This window comes from Rattus norvegicus, chromosome 6 (assembly GCF_036323735.1).
Source record: "Rattus norvegicus strain BN/NHsdMcwi chromosome 6, GRCr8, whole genome shotgun sequence".
Classification (NCBI taxonomy): Eukaryota; Metazoa; Chordata; class Mammalia; order Rodentia; family Muridae; genus Rattus; species Rattus norvegicus.
Window position 1 is genome coordinate 55,671,507 of NC_086024.1, and position 21,218 is coordinate 55,692,724.

The following is a 21,218-nucleotide window of genomic DNA, read 5'->3' on the forward strand; positions in this document are numbered from 1 at the left end:
ACCTGATTCTTAAACCTGCCAGACCGTCCCTAGTAGTTCTTCAACCTCAAGGATTCCAGCTGGAAATAATTTCCTAGCGGCAGACTTTCCCCAACAGCTCAGTGCATCGCCAAGAGCCAAGTAGAACTCCTACCCCGGAGGAGGAGTAGGTTAAAAGAGCTAAATTCCATTTTATCGGGATGATTTAATGCTGCTGCCACTTGGAAGGAAGGAGGATGAGTGAGATGGTCTATCGGGGTCAGGGGGTGGAGGGAGGTCTGCTAATAACCCAGAGACTCTCCAAACTCTGCCAGGCCTCTCATACAGGCACGCAGCTCTCTGTCAAATGAAGTGATGGAAGAGATTAGACAGCCTCAACTTCACATCAGACACATAACCACAGCACAAATACCATATGTCCTCACCCTTCTGTCCGTCAAATCTGTCTTTACCCCACGTGTTAAGTGGGGAAAGGCTGGCAACGGGTTTTGCAAACCTACAGACTCCGAACTGTTTTCTCCAGGCATATCTGTTGACTATAGGAGAATAAAGCCCCGACCACCGTGAAAGCATGGCCAGCAGGGGGCAGCTGGCCCTGCAGCCCGGTAGTGACTCTCACAATGACACTGTCATGATTCTCCACCTCTGCTCTTTTGCAGACATCACTGGGCAGGGAGGGGAATCTGCTTGATGCCAAGAGAACCATTTTTCTTAAAGCCAGAAGACCTGCCTTGGTCTAGAAAGATCAATTCAGACAGGCCAAGCACACAGGAAGAAGACATGGGGAACCAGAGCAGCACCAGAGAAACAGAAGGTAGACACCGCCCTGTGGTACCAGGGGTTGAGGGAGGGCCCATCTCCACACCGAAATGCCTTCCCAGGCCTGAGAGGAGGAGGCACAGACATAATGAGACAATAAAGGCCCCCAGCATCTCCGACACAGCCGGAACGAGCAGCCACCCTGGGCTCCCTAAAAGAGTTTGTGCCAAGCCCACAAAACAGGCATTTTGAAAGCAGCAGGGTCTTCATGGGGGGCTCCTCTTTCCTTTTGAAACACAGCACCTCAAAAGGAGGATAGTAGTGAGTTTATAAATGCCATGAAGGATGAGAATGGAGGGAAGTATCCATCCCTCGAGATGGAAGGGGAAGGACTTTGGGAGGCTTTTGGCTCCTTTCCCAGACTTGTTTATCTCCTACACACACACACACACACACACACACACACACACACACACACAGACAGACATATACAGACACACACATACACACACAGACACACAGACATACACATACATACATACATACACACACACACATATACACAGACACATACACACACAGACACACAGACATACACATACATACATACACACATACACACACAGAGACACACACACAGACACGCATAGACACACACAGACACACAGAGACACACACACCACACACAGACATACATACACAGACACACAGACACACTCAGACACACAGACACACATACATACACATACAGACATACAGACATACACAGACACACAGACACACTCAGACACACATACAAACACATGCACACACATACACACACACCACACATAGTTCTTGACAGCCTGTGTTCTGGGTGTTTCCATCTAACCAGCTCCCCCTAACTCCTCACCACACATAGGAGTTCCCCTTGCTGCTGCGGCACGGCCAGACGACGGGAGTTGGCCGCCCTGCGAAAGCAGGGTAGGGACATTTGGCTCCTCTGCAGGTGGAGGGGGAAGAATTGAACCTGAATGTACTTCAGGGCTTCCCGCCCCTGAAGGAGCCACACTCGGTTGCCTGCCCGAGGCTGATGCTTTACTCCCTAGGAAGGTGGTGGTAGGGAGTGTGGGCACTGGAGAGGAGAGCAGCAGAAGGCAGTTCCGAGCTGGTGGCTTGCTGGGACAATACACTCCTGCACTGGTGGCAGCATGTAAGGGAGGGAAGAAGAGCTCTAAACATCAGCCAGCTCCTTGGGGTCGGTTGTTTGTCACTGTGTGGCACCATCTTGTGCTCATTTATGTCCTTTGTCCAGCACTTGAGGGTCTTGTGCCAGTAATGGCGGAGAAAGGAGTCGGGCTAGAATTTGTACTGCAGGGAGTGGAGGGATGTCAAGCTTGTGAGTCTCTCTCTCCCCACTTCTCAGGGTATTTCTGATCCTTCCCACTATCCCACTGTCCTAGAACTGCCTACTTTTCTGCTTTCCCTCACCTTCCCTTCTCAGGCTTGGCCCAAAGGCAGGTCACCTGAGAGAAGCCCACAGCTTTTACTGGAGAGAACAGCAACGCAGGAAAAGTACCAGGGACAGCTCCCTGTGCACAGTCTTTCCTCTAGCTGGTGGTGAGTTCTTGGGATTCCTGGTACAAAAATTTTATCCCCTTCTCTTTCTTCTGCTGACATGGGGGCCTGTTCACCCAACACCCAGGATGTTTGCTTTGTGGCTAGCTCCCTTATGACCCACGAGGCCTTTAGAATTAATTCTCTGTTGGCTTCTTTTGCACAGCCTTTTTCTATCCTTCATGTTTCTGGTGGATTCTGCCTTAGACCCTGCCCGCGGGTATTGGTATCAGAGCCCAGCTGAAGTCCTAGAAGCATGAATGATACAGGAAATAATGGGAGGTAGAAGAAATTCCACATTAGGGGATCACATAAGAGATGAAGGAAGTAGCCTGGCTGGGGTATGGTTGCACAGTTAGGAAGCATCCATCATGAGTTAGCTGCCATGTTGGATATCATGTCAGCTCCGTGCATCTGTGGCATGTGGCTGCCTCACAGAACACACTTGACAACAACCTCTGATTCTAGAGGAGACGTGCAGACTGCCCTGTGAGCATGGGGGACGCGGGGCCATCTCTCCGGATTACCCCATCCCAGGCATCGGTCTGCTGAAGTCAGGAGCACTTCTCACAGAAACTGGAGGCCTTCTGTGTACTCTGCCATGCTTCTGCAATAAGAACCAGATCTACACCCTGAAAGACCTCATTTCCTTTTGTGAAGTAATATGGCATGTGTGTATGTGTAATATATCTCTCTATATATACACAGCGGGTATATAATATATATGCATGTAATATATGTGCATATACGATATACATATGTATATATACACACATGCATACGCACAGACTTGCCGAAGTATAATTTAGGTTGCATGAATTTTGCGACTTGTGAAGTTGTTACTTGGTACTTTTAAAAAGCATGGTAAAATGTATAAAATGCAAGTTACCATCTTAACCATTTTTAATGTACAGTAGTGTTGAGCATAATCACACTGTGTCGCACCCAACATAACGCCTCTTTTCATCTTGCAAAACTGAGATTCTAGACTGAGGCCGTGCCTCCCTCACCCCCCACCCCCAGCTCCTCCCTTACCCCATCTCCCTCACTCACTGCCTTTCTGTCTATGTGACTATAGCTACTGTGGGTGCCTTGCGTAAGTGGGATCCCTTGTTCGTCTCTTTGCTGCTGGCTTGGTTTACTCAGCATTCTGTCCTCAAGGTCCAGCCATGCGTCAGAGTTTCCGTTCTTCACAAAGCTAAAGATTAGACATCCAGATGTTGTATTAATAGCATTTCGTTTGTTCCCACCGTCTGGCTGTCTCACAAATAACAATGCCATGAACAGGAGTGTAAAGACGCCCCTTCAAGACGTCCTTTCTAAACCAGGAGGCTTGGGAAGTCTGTGATCACAGCACTTGGCTAATGGCGGCAGGACTATTAGGAGTTCAAGGCCAGCCTGGACTACTTGAGACAGTTTCTCAAAGGGGGGATAAAAGGTCCTGATTCCTGTAATCGGTGCTTATTTGAATTGAAGAAACAAGTCAAGAAGAATTATATTTCATAATTTCCCCCATAGCTTTGCATTTTCTGCCATTATGGTATCTTTTTATATTCTTAGTCTGTTTTCTGCTTCTGTGACAAAATGCCACAAATTGGATGAATTTATAAAGAACAGTGAGAAGACTCAGGGGTCCGATAACAAGAGGGCTATCATCTGATGAGGACCTTCTTCCTGAGGTGCAGCATGCCAGTGGGTATCAGCTGATGAGGACCAGGAAGACTGAGAGCTCAGCTCTCTCTTCCTTTTACTATAAAGCTATCAGCCCCATTTGTAGACAGACAGACAGACACGCGCATGCACACACACACACACACACACACACACACACACACACAGGACTTCATCTAATTATAATTACTTCTCAAAGACACCCCCCTGTTCTAAACACCGTCAGCATATGCATCTGGAGATTTAAGTTTCTAAACAAAGGTTGAGGGCTGCATTTAAACTATTGCAGACCTGAATGCCGATCTCACCAGGGAGTATCTATGTGACTTCTTGGCACGCTCCCCCCTGAGAGAGTTTCTGGGGCTCTTCTTCAGCAGTTAACAAGTGAGCACTTAGAGAATCACCACTGAACAGACAAGAACCACAGTTTAGCCCCATCTCTGTGACTCCAATATTCTGATCATGGAGAGAATCTGCTAGAGCCTTTGCCACTGTGCCCATTTCCCTTCTCTCAGACTTGAAATCCCAAGCCACCTTTCTGCGGGCCAAGAAAACACATGGCCCAAGGGGAAAGTCTAAAATGTTCAGCCCCAATTGGTTCTACCGCTGTGTGCCCACTGGCAAAGACCTATAACTAATGTCTGCGGTCCTGTTACAAAATCAGAAGGGTGGCAGAAAAGGACGCGTTGCAAAAACAATTTCATGAACAACTTGATCAAAGAAATGATCTGTGAACATGCGTTAGAGAAGCGAGAGCCAGACGTGTGGACAGATAGGATTCCTCCCTGCCAAAAACAACCTCTCTTTCATGCCCTACATTGTCTGTAGGCATGGGAGAGCCATATTCTCCGTCATTTGGTATTCAAACAGCTAACCCATCCCCACTCTCAGCTCAAAGACGATTGGGGAACTGAAGTGTTAGCAGGCTACCCTCCTGCCAGGAGAAAAGGGAACCTGGTTCAGAGACCAAAGCAAAACTTATTCATCTCATCTTTCAAAACACGGAGACACATCCCCCCATCTCCCCCACCCCCCTCCAGACACAGGGTCCTCCCCGCATTAAAGAGCAGCAGAAATCAAATGCACATCCGTTACTGGGAACTAGCAGGGGAGTGGGGCGAAGGTGACAGATTCTGAAGAATGAGTGCACACCTTTGTGCTCTCGCCTTCTTAAAATTCATCCTCTCACCTGCCAGTCTGGAGAATTGCCTATTTACATAACTAGCTGCCTAAAATGGAATATTGGATAATGGTACACGGCGGCTCACTCCATCTGAGCCATCCTCGGGACGCGAGCCCGATCCAGAAGCCCTCCGACAGCATGGTGTGCCCCTGGCTGGACAGCAGCCATGCTCTGTGTGATGTGAGCCTGTCAGTACTCGGGAGCTAAGCAGATGTCAGGCCCCGGATGGGGCTGGGGTGGGGAGACTCTCACAAGCAGGAGAATGGGGAGGGGGGGACCCGATTCCACAGTGGCAGGCTGTCTGCAGGGCACAGACAATCTGTCTTCCTGGGCTTCACTTCACAGTGGTGGCCTTGTTTTGCCCAAGGTGCTGTGTCAGAGAGGAGCACATAGAGGGCCCGAGAGGCGGGTGGAATCAGAGGATCCATGGGGACAGCCGGCCTGGGAGGTAATCAGTCTGCTCTTATCCACCCTGGGCACCGTGCCAGCCTCTCACCCCCTGCTGGCCCTTTACACGGGCACAAATCTACCTCCCATCGCAACGGGGGGAATCACGCTGCTTGCTTCCAGGAGGAGCATAAATAAGTGATAAGGAAGTGTTGTGATAACGGCAAGCGGGTGTAGCTCATCAGTGGACCGGGTCTATCAAAGAAAACAGCCGTGCATGTATGTTCCTTTATTTTTCAGCGTTCCAGTTCCCGTAGTCAGTTTAGAGAAAATCCCTAACCTAGTGAAGGCAGACGGTGCCAATGTCAAAATGAACTCTACAACCACTACCGCAGCCACTTCCTCCTCCTCCTCTGCCGTCTCCACCCCACCTTTAATTAAGCCCACCTTGATGTCCAAGTCCGTGCCACCTTCACCAGAGAAGACCTTAAATGGCAAGGGGACTCTGTCAGCCACCATAGACAAGAAGCACCCAAATGGCACCAAAAACAGCAACAAGCCTTACCGGAGACTTTCAGGTATGTGTCACTGTGGTTAGAGCCGGGCTCACGGTAAGACTGCAACGGAGGAGTCCATAACCAGTGGTGTGCTCGAAGAGCGAAACAGCTGTTTTGGCTTGAACAGCAATGTGAAGGGTAGCTGCAAGCAGGACCAGCACCTGAAGAAAGTACCAGGGAGACGGTGCTTTCATTCCCCCAACGCAGATAAGGTCCCCGGCCAAGTTTTGAATTTGGCTGAAGTTATCCTAGAAGTCCAGGAAGCAGAGGACTTTCTGTACCAATCGATAGTTGTAGACTCCAAGGGTCTTGTGAGCCTCATGGCCATACTGACATGGCTCCCACTAAAGTTTCACTGCTGTGAGGGAGGTCTGTCTGTGTGATAGCTGATAGCTCATGGCATGCTGAGTAGAACAGCTCATCAGGGACTGTGCTGCATGGGCAACTGTAACCTCTGCCCTCTGGCCTCTGGCTTTCTGGGTTGATTCTGCAGTTGCCACTGTGGCCGACTTCTCCCTGATAGTCAGGCTGGATTTCCTACTGGGAGCTTAGAGACCAGCGTAACAGATGGGGGTGCTGGGAGGTCTCTTGGGTCCCTGCTCAGCCCCTTGAACAGACACATGGCCACTCAGAGGTGACAGTTGCTGTTTTTAAAGGAGGATGTTTGCTTTGGGTGTGTTGTAGGACTAAACCTGGCTTGTTCTTCTTTCTCCAAATGACCAGAAGCCATGGCACTCATAGCTTGTGCACACACCATGGGTTCTCTGTAATGGTAGCTGGGCAAAACAAAGTACAGTGAAAGCCTTCCTTGAGAGAATGTATCTTCTGCATCAGGCATGGTTTTTAAGCACCCAAGGTGTGAGTAATTTTCATATCCTACTTCATATTTAATTGAACCTTCTGTCTTATATTTGTATTTAAATATTATTTTAAAAGTACTTGGGACTACCCAAAAGCATTCAAATGAAGCAGCCCTGTACCTCCCTCCAAGTCCTGTTCATCCACAATAACAATGAAGGGAGAACCTGGTAAGGCTTCTTCACGTTATGGATCAAGTCCTTCATTGCTAGCTGTCTTCCCAACGGAGTGTTCGTCCCAGTGTGGTGGGGAAGGGGTGGGAGTGGGGTCGGCCTGTGCAGTGTCCAGAGGCTATGATGGGTCTCTTATTGCTGCACTAATCCTACCTTGGCTTCTTCCAGCCTGTATCCTTATCTGAAGTGGGGGTGGGGAACTTTGTGTTTTGTGGGTTCTCTTGTCTCAGTAGGTCCTTTGCTAGTTTCTACCTCTCTCACACATTTCGACAGCCAACTTCTGTCCCTAGTCAAAACCCCATTCAATTCCAATGGGAGGTGCTGGTGTGTGTCTGGGCACAGGCCTGACTCTGACAGACCAAAGTGAAAGGCCTCCACTGCAGGCAGCCAGGCACCTGGTACTCCCTCACTCCCTTCCTCCCTCCCTCCCTCACTGCTGGACAAAGCTCTCACAGAGGAGGGAAGTGGGGTATTTCAATGGCCCTGGGGTGGGGAGTGCAGTTTGTACACAGCATCACGACTTCCCTCACAGACTCCTCCTGACCCTCAGACTTGAAAATAGAACATGTATTTATTATGCTTCAAGTTTATGCCAGCAAATGCTGACAGTTTCTGGCCTAGGAATTCTCTTCAGTTTGCTGCATTCAAGGCGCTCACCTTCCTAGAGACCTGGCACCCTTCCTAATCACCACCGTCCACCATTAAACATTACCACCCTTCGTACCCAGAGAACTGTGGTATTCCTGCTCCACAGGACTCTGGTGTTTGCAGGCACCCACAGAGACAGCACAGATTTTCCGAAAGCCTGGGGGGTGGGGTCCTGGAAAGGTTACCACCACACATGCCCACATTTTACAGGTGTGGTAAGTGTTCTTTGTAATCCCCAAAGAGATGAAGGACAACAGGAGGCATGAGGAAATCAGTTAGCAGTCGCTTCCATAGAAGCAGTCAACACCTCAGGCAGTCAGGACAGGAGGACAGCCCTCCCTCCCCCAGTCGTGTCTTATCCTCCTGTGCAGCCTCTGGACCGGGGCTACAGGCAAAGCGAGGTTTAAGGTTGGCAGCCTATGTCCCTTGTGCCTTCAAGTTCAACAGCGCCGAGGAGGACGGCCACACCTTCTCCTGCCCCTGCCCGAGGCACTGCCAATTCTTGTTCAGGGAAATGGCTTATCTGTGAGGCCTCCTGGAAAGCCTTCACCAAGGGCTTTGTAAAGCCTGGGGAAGGCCACCCTGACAAGTCAGTGAACATGCTCCCACCTTAAACGGATAAACCAGGAAGGCAGAGGCGGGGCTGGGGGACATGCATGGATTCTCCAGGCAGCCTGTGAAGGAAGCAGGCATCTTTAGGTCTCAGGTAGTGCGCTCTCTGCTCTGCAACTACTATGCCCAAAGCACCAAGGACCTGCGGGACTCTTTTAAGTAAAATCATGTGTTTTCGAATAGCATGGTCCTACCCTCCCGCCCCCTGCTCTCACCCTGTTCCCTGTGCTGCCCCGTACCCAGACTCAGAAAGTCTGGGTTCAGAAGGGAGCACCATTTTCCCTGAGTGGTTCTTGAGACATTTTAGCAGCTGGTTGGGGGAAGAAAAAAAAGATTGCCTGACAATGTCACACTTGTTGGTGCATATGTGCATTTTTTTAAAAAAATGTAGTCTTAATGCCAAATCCTATTTAGTCTCCTTTTTTTTCTTACATTTTTTGTTTGTTTCTTAAACCAGAGAGAGAATTTGACCCAAATAAACACTGTGGAGTATTGGATCCCGAGACAAAGAAACCTTGCACAAGATCCCTCACCTGCAAGGTATTTCTCTTTCCATAAAAAATACTTCCTGCTCTTGCTGGGGCCTTTGTCGAAATGTTTGCATGCCACTCTCTGCACACGGCAGGGTGTGCAACCTCGACACGACCTCCAGCTGTTCTTTGTAAGGCAAATGGCTTTCTTCTCTGTCCAGCATAGCATAGTGCCTGCCTCGATCCGGCTGGCTTTTTAAGGGGAAGAGAGGAAGAAAAAAAAAAAACACCCTAGGCTTCCCGTGTTACTTGGGAGGCCAGACAGTAAATTGTATTTATAGGCACTCACAGGCGGTTCTAAAGCCTGCTACGTTTTAATGTATGCAGGAACGGCGGCGGCGGCGGCGGCAGCGCCCAGAAAGGCAGCCCGGAGGGGAGGATGCGATACTGCTCTCTCATCTAGCCACTCGGGGTGACCAGGGGACAGGCGGACCCCGGGCTTCCGCTACTGGGTAGCCTCAAGCCCCAGGTTTCCAACTGTCCTTCTAGTGCCTCTTGGGATCCAGGCTATGGCCCTGTCTGCCTGGTGGCCCTGAATGCATGGGCCAGCTGGAGCCTCCTACCCGCACCTGGATTGACTTTAGCCTTCCCTCGCGGGTGACTTTGATCCGAGGCTGTCCTGGGTTCTGCGCAGAAGCTGTTTCATGCTATTTGTCTGGAGGAAGCCTTGGCTTCTTTTTTTTTTTTTTTTTTTTTTTTTTTTTGGTTCTTTTTTTTCGGAGCTGGGGATCGAACCCAGGGCCTTGCGCTTCCTAGGTAAGCGCTCTACCACTGAGCTAAATCCCCAGCCCCCAAGCCTTGGCTTCTTAACACCTGGAGTGTAGGGCATGGTTGCGTTCGAGCGGTCTCTGCCTCTTCCCAGCCTCAGAACAGGAGCTGTTGCCTTGAAGTTGACTTTTCCAAGCACCTTTAAATGCCTGTGGTTGCAATTTCGGAAATGCAGGCCGTGGGGAAGCAGGTGTATGTGCTGATCAAAGAGGCTGTGCTTCTCATGTCTCTTCTCCTTAGACACACTCGCTGAGCCATCGGAGAGCAGTCCCAGGCCGGAAAAAGCAATTTGACCTCCTCCTGGCGGAGCACAAAGCCAAGTCGCGGGAGAAAGAAGTGAAAGAGCACCTTCTGACTTCTGCTAGGGAGATACTTCCGAACCCGCCTGGACCCGTGCCTGATGCTCTGCAAGGATCTTCCGGGAGCACGGTGGCAGAGCCAAAAGTAGCATCCCCACCAAAATCCAGGCCACTCAACTCTGTGCTTCCCAGGTAAGTCGGCATGAGCATCGAAGCAGCCCCAGCCCTCAGTCCAGGCCCTCTCTTCCTTGCCAGCTGTTTTGTGTGTGGCCCGATGGTTCTTTGATGAGATATTTTACCCCAACCCCCAAAGGCTCTGTGAAGTTTAAATAGGATCCTGCGCCTAAGGGGGGCTCAGCCTGATGCCTGCCACATGGCACTCAACAGATTCTCCCGCTGTAGCCGTCAGCCTTCCGAGCAGACCTTTTTATCAGACTGTGTGTTTTTAACAGAGTCAGAATGAGCTGGAATAAACGCTGGAAGATTGGCACTTCAACCACCAGGCAACTTCCAGGCTGCCTGCGTTTTTAGGTTATTTGAAGACTCCCAGGGCAGAAAGGGGAAGCCTGGATAAGTAGTTTAGAATAACTTATAAGCTCCAGAGACCTCTTGCCCACTTGTCACACTTTCTTACGACTTGTTTTCACCACTTCCCTACCGTCAGGATGAAGGGCAGAGCTCTTGAAGGTGAGCCACCTGCTTGGGGTTTCACTTGGTTGCACTGAATGGAAAGGAAAAAAAAAACCAGCTCTGAGAGACCATCCATAGAAAAGGGCAGGGAGTTGTTGGCTTTTAAAGCAAACATCTGTTTGGTAGCAGTTTTTCGTGATCTTCTACCTGTTGCAGTCTGAGGCAGAGTGGTCCCGGTCCTGCAGCAGAGTCCAGCTACAGTTAGAGTCAAGTTCATCCTCAGGCACTCAGGCACGGAGAACCTTACCTGACAGTGGAAACTCCCAGGTCAATGACCACCACCACACCTTTCTATCACTGTAGTCATTTGTGTTATTGCAACCCCCTTCTTGGCAAGAGCATTTTATAATTACTTCTCACTGTAATGCCAGGTATGGGTCAAAGGTGTAAACCCTTCTTTTAGAGTTGAGGAGACAATTCCATCCCAAAGGTCTGGACTTCAGCTGTATTAAGCAGTAGCTCCCCATTCTCCAAGACCCTTTGAGTCTCAGAGACTATACAAGGGTTTTCTCATGTTTTCCTTTGATCAAGTTTCATTTATAAATTGGGCACAGTAAACTAATAATAAAACAGAATAGAACAATTGCAAAAATAGATTGTATCCAAATCACTGGCATTACTTATCTTTGGGACCATGATTAAATAAAACAAAGGTTACTAGATTTCACACACTGCTATACTGTTGCAGTTGGTCTGGAAGTGGCTGCTAAGGGACTAGTGGGGTCAACACATGGACACATTGTCAACAGTGATTGGTATCCTGGAGGGGACAGAGCCAGATGTTCAGCATTTCATCACACTACTCAGAACTTCAAACGTATGAGCTGCCTATGGATATAATTTTCCATTTAATATTCTTAGTCCTCACTTGGCCATGAGTGACTGGAAAAGAGCAGTCCTGAGAAAGAGCAGACTGTGTATAATGACTTTCAAATCCTTTGTAGCTACTGAACATTATTTTTCCATTACAACTCATCCTTCCACACTACCTGACAGTGCAGACTCACCTCTACCTGAAGCTGCATGTACCCAGGGCCAATACCCCCCAGACCACAATGGACTCTTGAAGGGTTCCCCAAGCAAAATTAGTTTGATAGCTCTTTTGTTGTGGGGAATGAGAAGGAGTCTCATGAAACCCAGACTGGCCTGGATTAAACTGAACTTAAGACTGAACTTAAACTCCCCATCATTTTAGCTCCCCCTTCTGAATGCTGGTTCCCTGCACGCCTTATGAAATCCAACTTAGATGACTCTTCCATGAAACACTTCTCCAAAGTTTCAGCCGATGGCCCCTTTTTGGTCAGTGGTGTCTAAGCCAACAGAGAAGAGCCAAAACAGAACAGGCAGGGAAGCTGTAAGGGTCTGCTTAGCTTCGCACCTTGTGCTGTGGTTTTTTGGGAGAACGTCCACTTATAGGAAACACCAGGCATTTATGTCCTCTTTGGGAAGCAGGAGATCTGGATGAACTTTATTTTGAAATGAATGTCTTTACAAAGAAAAGAGACAAAGTGTTATGACAAGCATTTGTGAGAGAATCACTCTTTAGGACAGGGCTAGACTCTTGCAAAGTGAACAAATGGGAACAAAGTCCTCAGGTTGAAAAGTCATGGTCAGAATCTAACATCAGAGCCACACAAAACCTTCAAGAGCATGCACTTCTTACTCCAATTAATGATATATGTAATAATATTCTTTCCATCAATACTAATTTTTATAACCCTTTTTCAATTATAAATTTTCTTTATAGAGAACAGTAACATATATTATTCATCTTTTCAATGACCTTAAGTCCAACCTATTCTTGTCAAGGATTGCTAACAAAGAAACTTGGGTCTAGAGTTTGAAAATCTTAGCTTTTTTTAAAGAAAAAAAAAAAAGATTTATTTACTTATTATATATGAGTACCCTGTTGCTGCCTTCAGACACACAGAAGAGGGCGCCAGATCTCATTTACAGATGGTTGTGAGCCACCATGTGGTTGCTGGGATTTAAACTCAGGACCTCTGGAAGAGCAGTTGATGCTCTTAAACCACTGAGCCATCTCTCCAGCCCTGAAAATCCTAACTTAGGTTGATCTTGGTGGCATACACCTGTCCTCACACTAATTGGGATATCAAGAGTTTAACACCAGCCTTGGCTAGACCGTGAGTTGGTTACACATTAAATTAGATAAGAAGAATTGCACTAGAGTTCGAAGTAGAGCCCTCACCTCCATGCTTCCTAACTAGATAAGCTTATCCACGGATTCCCTCCAGACTCAGATTGTCCAGCCATTTAGTGATGGGACCAGAAAGACTGCTTAGTGACTTAGAGCAATTACTGCCTTTCTTGTTTTCTTTCTTTTTAGACAGGGTCTATCTACATAACCCTGGCTGTGCTGGAACTCACTATGTATGTAGATCAGGCTGGCCTTGAACTCACAGAGATCTGCCTCCCAAAGGCTGGGGTTAAGAGTAAATGCTACCATACCCAGCACTGACTGCTCTTGCAGCAGACCCTGGTTCAGTTGTCAGCCCCCACCTGACAGCTCATGACCGAGAACCCCAATTCCAGACAATGTGATTCTCTCAGGCCCCTAAGAGCAATGGGCACACATGTGATGCACATAAGCAAATGCCCCTAACCATAGCCATTTTGCTTTGCTATAAAAATGTATCTGACACTGGGCAACTTATAAAGAAAAGAGGTTTATCAGGCTCATAATTCTAGTGGCTCCAAAGTCCAAGCAGCAGGCGCCAGCCTCTCTTAGCACCTCTCTGGCTGTGTTATGCATAGGGGAGCAGCAGAAAGGCAAAATGCTGTCTGCAGAGAGAACACATGTGTGGTGGCTTGAATGTGCCTGGTCCACGGGAAGTAGCACGATTGGGAGGTATGGCCTTGTTGGAGGAAGTGTGCCACCGTGTAGGTGGGCTTTGGGGTTTCTTAGTGCTCAAGCTCCTCCTATTGCAGAAAAGAGTCCCCTTCTGGCTGCCCTAGGAAGACAGTCTTCTTCTGTCTGCCTGTGGATTGTAAGAACGTAGAACTCTTGGCTTCTCTAGCACCAAGTCTGCCTGCACGATGCCATGTTTCCCACCATGATGATAATAGACTGAACCTCTGAGACTTTAAACCAGCCCCACGTAAAAGTCTGCCTTTATAAGAGTTGCCTTGGTCAGGATGTCTCCTCACAGCAATAAAACCTTAACTAAGACAGAGAAGTTGGTGCCAGAAGGAGGGGCTATTATGGTTGGAAAAGCTAAATGGAAGGCTTTAGAATTACTTCTGTCAAAGAAAATAGTGAATCAAAAAATAGTCTTATATCCCTAGAGGAATTGTAGAAATAAGTCTCACTATCAAGGCCCTGAAAGGTGCAGGGGTGTGGTTCCCACCACATCTCCCTTTATGTCTTCTTTCTGGCCAGTGCAGAAGACAGATGGATCATGGAGAATGACAGTTGACTATCAAAAATTAAATCAAGTAATAATTCTGATTGCAGCTGCTGCAGCTGATGTAGTATCCTTACTTGAGTACTAGGAGACATCAACGCCCACCTACACAATGACACACTTCCTCCGACAGGGCCACACCTCCTATAAGTGATACTTCCCACGGGCCAAGCATATTCAACTACCACAACATGTATGAACAAGGAGATGAGGCCAGAGGTCAGGCTCCCTCTTGTATAGAAAGTTGGTGCCTTCAAAACCTAGTTATTTCCCTTGGACTACAGCCTAAAGATTCCACCACTTCAAAAACACCACCTTGGGAGCCAAGCTTACAAAATACAAGCCTTTGAGAAACAGTCTACCTCCAAATTATAACACACAACCATTGACTCCATTTCTTTGTCCTCTAAGGGAACACATTTCTTGCCCTCGAAGAGGCCAAGGATTATGTATCCTAGCCCATTTAGACGCATCTAAACTCAACTGGAGTTGGAGAGGAGAGCAAGGAGTCCATCTGGGTTGTGACAGGCCACGCTCTATCTCCTAGTGGGAAGAAGGAGAGATCGGCTGTATAAACTGGCCAACCCCAATGGCTCTTATACTGCCAGAGGTGATATGGAGACAGGCAGATGGTCCTAAATTGATGACTGAGGACAGGGATATGAGGACAGGAGTACATTGGGAGAATCTTCTTGGCACATTGCATAGTCTCGCTGTCCCTGGCTTCTGCATCTGTGCCTTCTAGGTCTGCAGACTTTGAAGTCAACAGACAGCTGCAGCTGGTCTCATTTCCTTCTTTTGTTTTTGTTTATTTGTTGTTTAAGATTTGTTTTTATTTTATGGCGCGCGCGCGCGTGTGTGTGTGTGTGTGTGTGTGTGTGTGTGTGTGTGTGTGTGTGTGTGTGTGAGTTATGCTCTGTCCAACATGGGTCCTCTGAAAGGGCAAGCACTACTAACTGTGGAGCCATCTCTCCAGCTCCGTCCGTTGGTTTATTTTTGTTTTGATGGAGGGGGAGACAAGGTCTTGCTATGTAGCCCAGGTTAGCCTCAATGTCACTATTTAGTCTAGGTCCCAAAAATTGTAATTCTCGGCTGGGTGATGCACACCTTTCGGGCAGGGGCCCAGCCTGGTCCACAAATAGAAGTTCTAGGGCATTGCCAGGAGTCTGTACAAATACCCTATCTCGGAGCAAAAACAAAGGGAAAGGGGCATTTGTGCCACACACGTCCATAGACCACCTCGTCTCTGTGTTCAGAGCTGGTTCTCCCAATTCAGGGTCTTGCACAGCACTCCTTCTGAGGAGTTTCCTCCGCCCACCTCCTCCCTGCTCTTATCTGGCAACCAGGACTTACTACTGAGTGTTTCAACCATCTGTTCTTTAATTAAACTTCATTTTTATCAAAGTTATATGGGTTCATGGTTCAAAAATCAAAAAGTGCCTGCAAACTTAGCAGCAGCAGCTCCGGCCAGTGGGGTGCATTCCGCTTGGATCCTGCCCCGCACTTCCCTTCTCTGCCCTGCCTCTTCCCTTTGATGGAGTAGTTCCTTCAGTAGCTGCCTGTGAAGAGGTTCATGGGAGATCAGTTTTAGAGTCCTCACCCAGCAAGCACATTTTCATTCTGCCTTCCTGCTGAATTGATGATCTCTGTGAGTATACAACTGGACTGGAAAGCCTTTCCCTGAAGAATTTTGAAGACACTTCCCATGACAGCTAGCAGGAGGAGGCTCTCCTATGAGGCCTAAGATCCTGACTCCCGGATAAGCTTTTACCTCCAAAGCAAAGCATGGGGCACTGAAAGTTTCCAGGGTTGGGGTTTTTTTTTTTTTTTGTTTGTTTGTTTTTGGTTTTTTGTTTTTTGTTTTTAGTTTTTGTTTTTGTTTTTGTTTTTTGTTTTTTTGCTTTTTTTTTTTTGGTTTGACATTTTTTTCTTTTATTGGATATTTATTTTAATTTACATTTCCCCTTTCCCAGTTTTCCCTCCAGAAACCCACTATCTCCCCCTGCTTCTATGACTGCTCTGCCACTCCCTCCCACCCACTCCTGACATTCTCCTACACTGGGGAAATGAGCCTTCACAGGAAGGACCCTCCCATAGATTCCCAACAAGGCCATCCTCTGCTACATATGCAGCTGGAGCCATGGGTCATCCCTGTGTACTCTGGGGATGGTGGTTTAATCCCTGGGAGCTCTAAGGGACTGGTTGGTTGGTATTGTTGTCCTTTAGTCCTTTCTCTAACTCCTCTAATTGGGACCCCATTCTCAGTTCAGTGGTTGGCTGTGAGCATTCGCCTTTGTATTTGTCAGGCTCTGGCAGAGCCTCTCAGGAGTCAGCTCTATCAGGCTCCTGTCAGCACGCACTCCTTGGCATCAGCAATACTGTCTAGGTTTGGTGGCTGTATGTATATGGCTGGATCCCTGGTTTGTGCAGTCTCTGAATGGCCTTTCCTTCAGTCTCTGCTCTAAACTTTGTCTCCATATCTCCTCCTGTGAGTATTTTTGTTACCCCTTCTAAAAAGGACTGAAGCATCCACACTTTGGTCTTCCTTCTTGAGCTTCATGTGGTCTGTGAATTGTATCTTGGGTATTCTGAGCTTGGGGCTAATATCCACTTCTCAGTGAGTGCATACCATGTGTGTTTTTCTGTGATTGGGTTACCTCACTCAGGATGATATTTTCCAGTCCCAACCATTGGCCTACGAATTTCATAAAGTCGTTGTTTTTGATAGCTGAGTAATATTCCATTGTGTAGATGTACCACATTTTCTGTATCCATTCCTCTGTTGAAGGGCATCTGGGTTCTTCCCAGCTTCTGGCTATTATAAATAAGGCTGCTATGAACATAGTGGAGCACGTGTCTTTTTTATATGTTGGGGCATGTTGTGGGTATATGCCCAAGAGAGGTATAGCTGGATCCTCAGGTAGTTCAATGTCCAATTTTCTGAGGAACCTCCAGACTGATTTCCAGAATGGTTGTACCAGTCTGCAATCCCACCAACAATGGAGGAGTGTTCCTCTTTCTCCACATCCTGGCCAGCATCTGCTGTCACCTGAGTTTTGATCTTAGCCATTCTCACTGGTGTGAGGTGGAATCTCAGGGTTGTTTTGATTTGCATTTCCCTGGTGACTACGGATGCTGAACATGTCTTATTGGAAACTGAGTGTCACTCAGTAGCCCAGGCTGACTTTGAACTTGAGACCTTCCTGCCTCTGCCTTTCAAGTGCACCATCATGTCACAGGCAACAGACATCTCTCTTTCCGTAGCTCTTTTTCTCTTCGTTGGAGTGGATACTTGCGAGTTCTAAACAATGTGTAAATGCCTGTCCTCCCCTCTCCCCCTCTCCTCCCCTCCTCTGCTCCCCTCTTTTCCCCTCCCCTCCCCTCCCCTCCTCTCCTCCCCTCCCCTCCCCTCCTCTCCTCCCCTCCTCTGCTCCCCTCCCCTCCCCTCCCTTCCCCTCCCCTCCCCTCCCCTCCCCTCGTATGGTTTCCTATTGCATCTTAGACACATTTCTTCCCAGTGTTGTCTTGTACTTTCCTTTCTTTGGCTTCTTTTTAGTGGAATGTTGGACACCTTTTTTCTGACCTTTTAACTGACTTTCTTCTTTAAATTTCTTTGCAGTTTGGTATTTATTGCAGAATCATTCAAAATACACAGACATGAACACAATTTTATGTATGGGTGAATACATAACATTTGGGGCCAGGTCTAGCTGTACGTACCTATAATTCCAACACTTGAAAGGCTGAAGCAAGGAGCTTTTGACTTCAAAGGTAGCTTTGGCGGCTATGCTGTCAAGAGAGAAGTCCGCTTTGTGTGTGTTGGGGTGAGGGGCTGTAGGTACCTGCCTGTCAGCCCAGCACTTTGAAGGTAGAAGGCGCCCTCAGTTGAGGTGAACTTGAAGCATCCCGATCTACATGTGACCCTGCCTTTAAAAGCATTCACAACAAAAGCAAAAGAACGGTTGTTATGTATAACATAACGAAATACTGTTCAGCCACACAATGGTGGACAGTCTAGCCGTTTTCAGCAACGTGAATAAACTTTGAGGTGGTTCTGTTAACCAAAACGAGTCCAAAAAAAATATTCTGCGAATCCACTTTTTGTTGACCCTTTTAGAAAGTTAAACTCAGAAATACAAGGCAGGAGCCAGGCACAGTAGTGTGGCCCTGTAATTCCCACAGCAGGAGAGTGAGGCAGGAGGACTGTGAGGACAGCCTGAGCTGCATAGCAAGGCACTGTGGTAAGCTCCCACCTCCGATAAATAAATGGAAATGGAGGGAAGGACAGGGCAGGGAAACCAGGGGAAGGAAGAGATAGACTACAATGTTAGTGACCCGCTGTGCCATGGAGGAATGGCAGGTGACAGGACAGGCCCAGGTTCAGAGCGAGTTATTGGGGACACAGTGCCAAATGGTGACTGTGTTACAGATCTAAATGTCACTGTAGAAACCAAAGCCAAATCAAACCAACAACAACAACAAAAAAGACATCTGTGCGGGGCCTGGTGGCACGGGTGTAGCCCCAGCCGCCCCACAGGCTGAAGCAGGAAAATCCAAAGCTCAAGAGTGAGTTCAAGGCCAGCCTGAGTAACTTGACAAAAGCCTGACCCCAAATAAACTGGAAAAGAAGGTGTTCCAGCTCGCGGCAGAACACTTTTCTAACTGGCGTGTAGCTCTGAGTTTAACCCCTAGTAGACAATAGGAGGGTAACTCTAAGAAACAATGTACCAGTATATTAATTTTTTAAGTAACTTGCTTGGGGAAATGATCTCACAAAATGCACATATATTAGCAGTGTGTGGTAGCCCAGGCCTGACCCCGCCCCCCATCACTTGGGAGATAGCAAGTGAACAATCGTGGTCATCCTCCATGACACGGCCAGCCTGGGCTACATGAGACCCTATTACCACGATGTATATCTGTAAAACAGGGCAAAAATGAAAACAAGAAAACAAGACGTTCTTCGGTCCCTTTCTTAACACATATGGTCATACTGCTAGCTCCCTTTTTTTTTGTTTCTGTTTTCCAATGTTTGTTATGAAATTTCCCCCACATGCTGGAAAGCAATAATATGTTGATGAATACTTACCTAACCTAACAGTTGTTATTTTAATATTTTATAGTTTCACTGTGATGTATTCTTGTTAGTGTCTTTTGACTTACACAGACCATAACTTTTCACTTGTAAAGACTTCTTCTTACGAAAGTGAAAGTAGCTAGTGGTTGTGGCACTTGCCAGTGGGATGTGCTAAGAGTCTGCAGGCAGGTAAGATCATGGGTTCAAGGCCAGCCTAGGTTACGTGCTCTGCATTTTGCCAGGCTAAGTGGTGCATGTCTTTAATCCCAGCACTCTGGAGGACAGGCAGGCAGATCTCTGCATGTCTGAAGCCAGCTTGGTCTACATAGAGAATTCTAGGCCAACCAGGGCTGCATAGAGACCCTTGTGTCATAGAACAAAACAGAGCAAAGCAAAACAAAACAAAAAGCGACTTCCTGTATAACCAAGATGCAATTTACAAAATCCAGTTTACCTTTATCCTGGAGGACAAGGTCAAGGAGGGTTTGCTATGATGGCTGAACTACTACCCAAGAGGCTTTTAGAAAATTTAGAAACAAATGTCTAGGGTTAGGTTCGTGTCCAGTTCCCAACACTTGAATAGCAGTTTACAACCATCTGTAAGATCAGGACCCAGTGTTTTGTTTTGTTTTTTTTCTCTTTGGCCCTTCAGACGCCCAGGTACACAAGTGATGAACAGATATACATGCAGACAGTATTCCCCTACACATAAAATAAAATAATTTTTTTAGAAGTCTGTTTCAGTGGCTGGGAGTAGAGTGTAACTCAGTTGGTAGAATGCTTGCCTAACGAGTTCAAAGCTCCTGACTTTAATCCCCTGCCTCGACCCGGCGTGGTGTTGTACACCTATGACCCCAGATACTCAGGAGGTAAAGACAAGAGACTCAGAAGTTTAAGGTCATCCTTGACTACTTAGCGAGTTCAAGGCCTGAGATACTTGAGATCTGATCTCAAATCCTGTTGATTAAAAAAAGCATGTATGCACACTAAGGAAGTCTGGAAGGACATAACCAAAATGCCGATAACACTTGATCTTGGGTGAGTGTTTGTAGAAGATCTCCCAGAAGTCAGTCACTAGACTGAGCATAAGCTCATATGTCGCAATCCCCCTGCTCACACTAGGGGTTTCCCCTTGCAGTTGCATTGTGCTCCAGGGGCAGCAAGCCAGAGAGTACCATACTGCTAGCGGTAGTGGGTCCCTGCAGAGAGCTATCAACCCTGCAGCTTAATTTTCTCCGTTTAGAAAGTTGCCATTGGCTGGCCCTCCCTGACATCGTGACACGCCATTGGCTCGCCCTCCCTGACATCGTGGCAGGCCATTGGCTCGCCCTCCCTGACATCGTGGCAGACCATTGGCTCGTCCTCCCTGACAACGGCGGCAGGGCTGCTTTTCAAAGGTGGTGTGAAATGGGAGGGTCTGATATCCTCAAGAAAACCTGTTCTCTGTGTTCTCCCCTCTCACCCTTAGACCATCATCTGCGAACAGCATAAGCAGCAGTGCATCTTCAAACCACAGCGGCTACACTCCAGAGCCCCCTCTACCCCCAGCTGGAGGCGACCTTGCCAGCCGACTGTCCAGTGATGAAGGGGAGATGGACGGAGCCGACGAATCCGAGAAGTTAGACTGTCAGTTCTCCACGCACCACCCCAGACCTCTTGCGGTAGGCCTCCTCCGTCCCTTCCATGCCGTGTGCCCTTCATGCTTCGAAGGCCCCTTGGTGATGGCAACAGAGGCCTGTATTCCTAAGGAAAGGGCTCCAGAGTATAGCCTCATCTGAGAGCTTTCTTTCCTGAAGGTGTAATGGCATACGAGAGGTCCTTGAACATCATGGAATGACATGAAGGGGCTCCCCACTGGCTGTATATAATCCCTTAAGAATGCTTGAGAAATGGTGTTTATATAAGTGCTCTTGGGAGTCAACCTTCTGATCTTGCACATCTAAAATCAGAGCCTCTGGTCCTGGGTTAGCCAGATGCACCCGCTCTAGAAGCTGTCTTAGCGGCAA

General features: G+C 47.8%; 1 protein-coding gene across 33 annotated transcripts in view; it reads left to right on the plus strand.

Annotated features, from left to right (window-relative positions):
* Atxn7l1 (ataxin 7-like 1) overlaps positions 1-21,218 on the plus strand; it is a 222,443-nt gene that overhangs the window by 184,198 nt on the left and 17,027 nt on the right. For 17 of the 33 annotated variants that reach the window (XR_005505854.2, XR_005505855.2, XM_039113162.2 and 14 more), the window contains 5 exons: positions 5,556-5,636; positions 5,876-6,153; positions 8,881-8,963; positions 9,962-10,212; positions 20,681-20,873. Coding sequence is in view for 31 of the 33 variants with exons in the window: in XM_039113162.2 (XP_038969090.1) it covers positions 5,556-5,636; positions 5,876-6,153; positions 8,881-8,963; positions 9,962-10,212; positions 20,681-20,873 (886 nt within the window). In the remaining 2 variants the exon portion in view is untranslated. Of the gene's footprint in view, positions 1-638; positions 794-2,221; positions 2,338-5,555; positions 5,637-5,875; positions 6,154-8,880; positions 8,964-9,961; positions 10,213-20,680; positions 20,874-21,218 lie in introns of those variants that run through there. The other 16 variants (XM_008764632.4, XM_006240016.5, XM_008764634.3 and 13 more) reach the window with 4 other exon arrangements.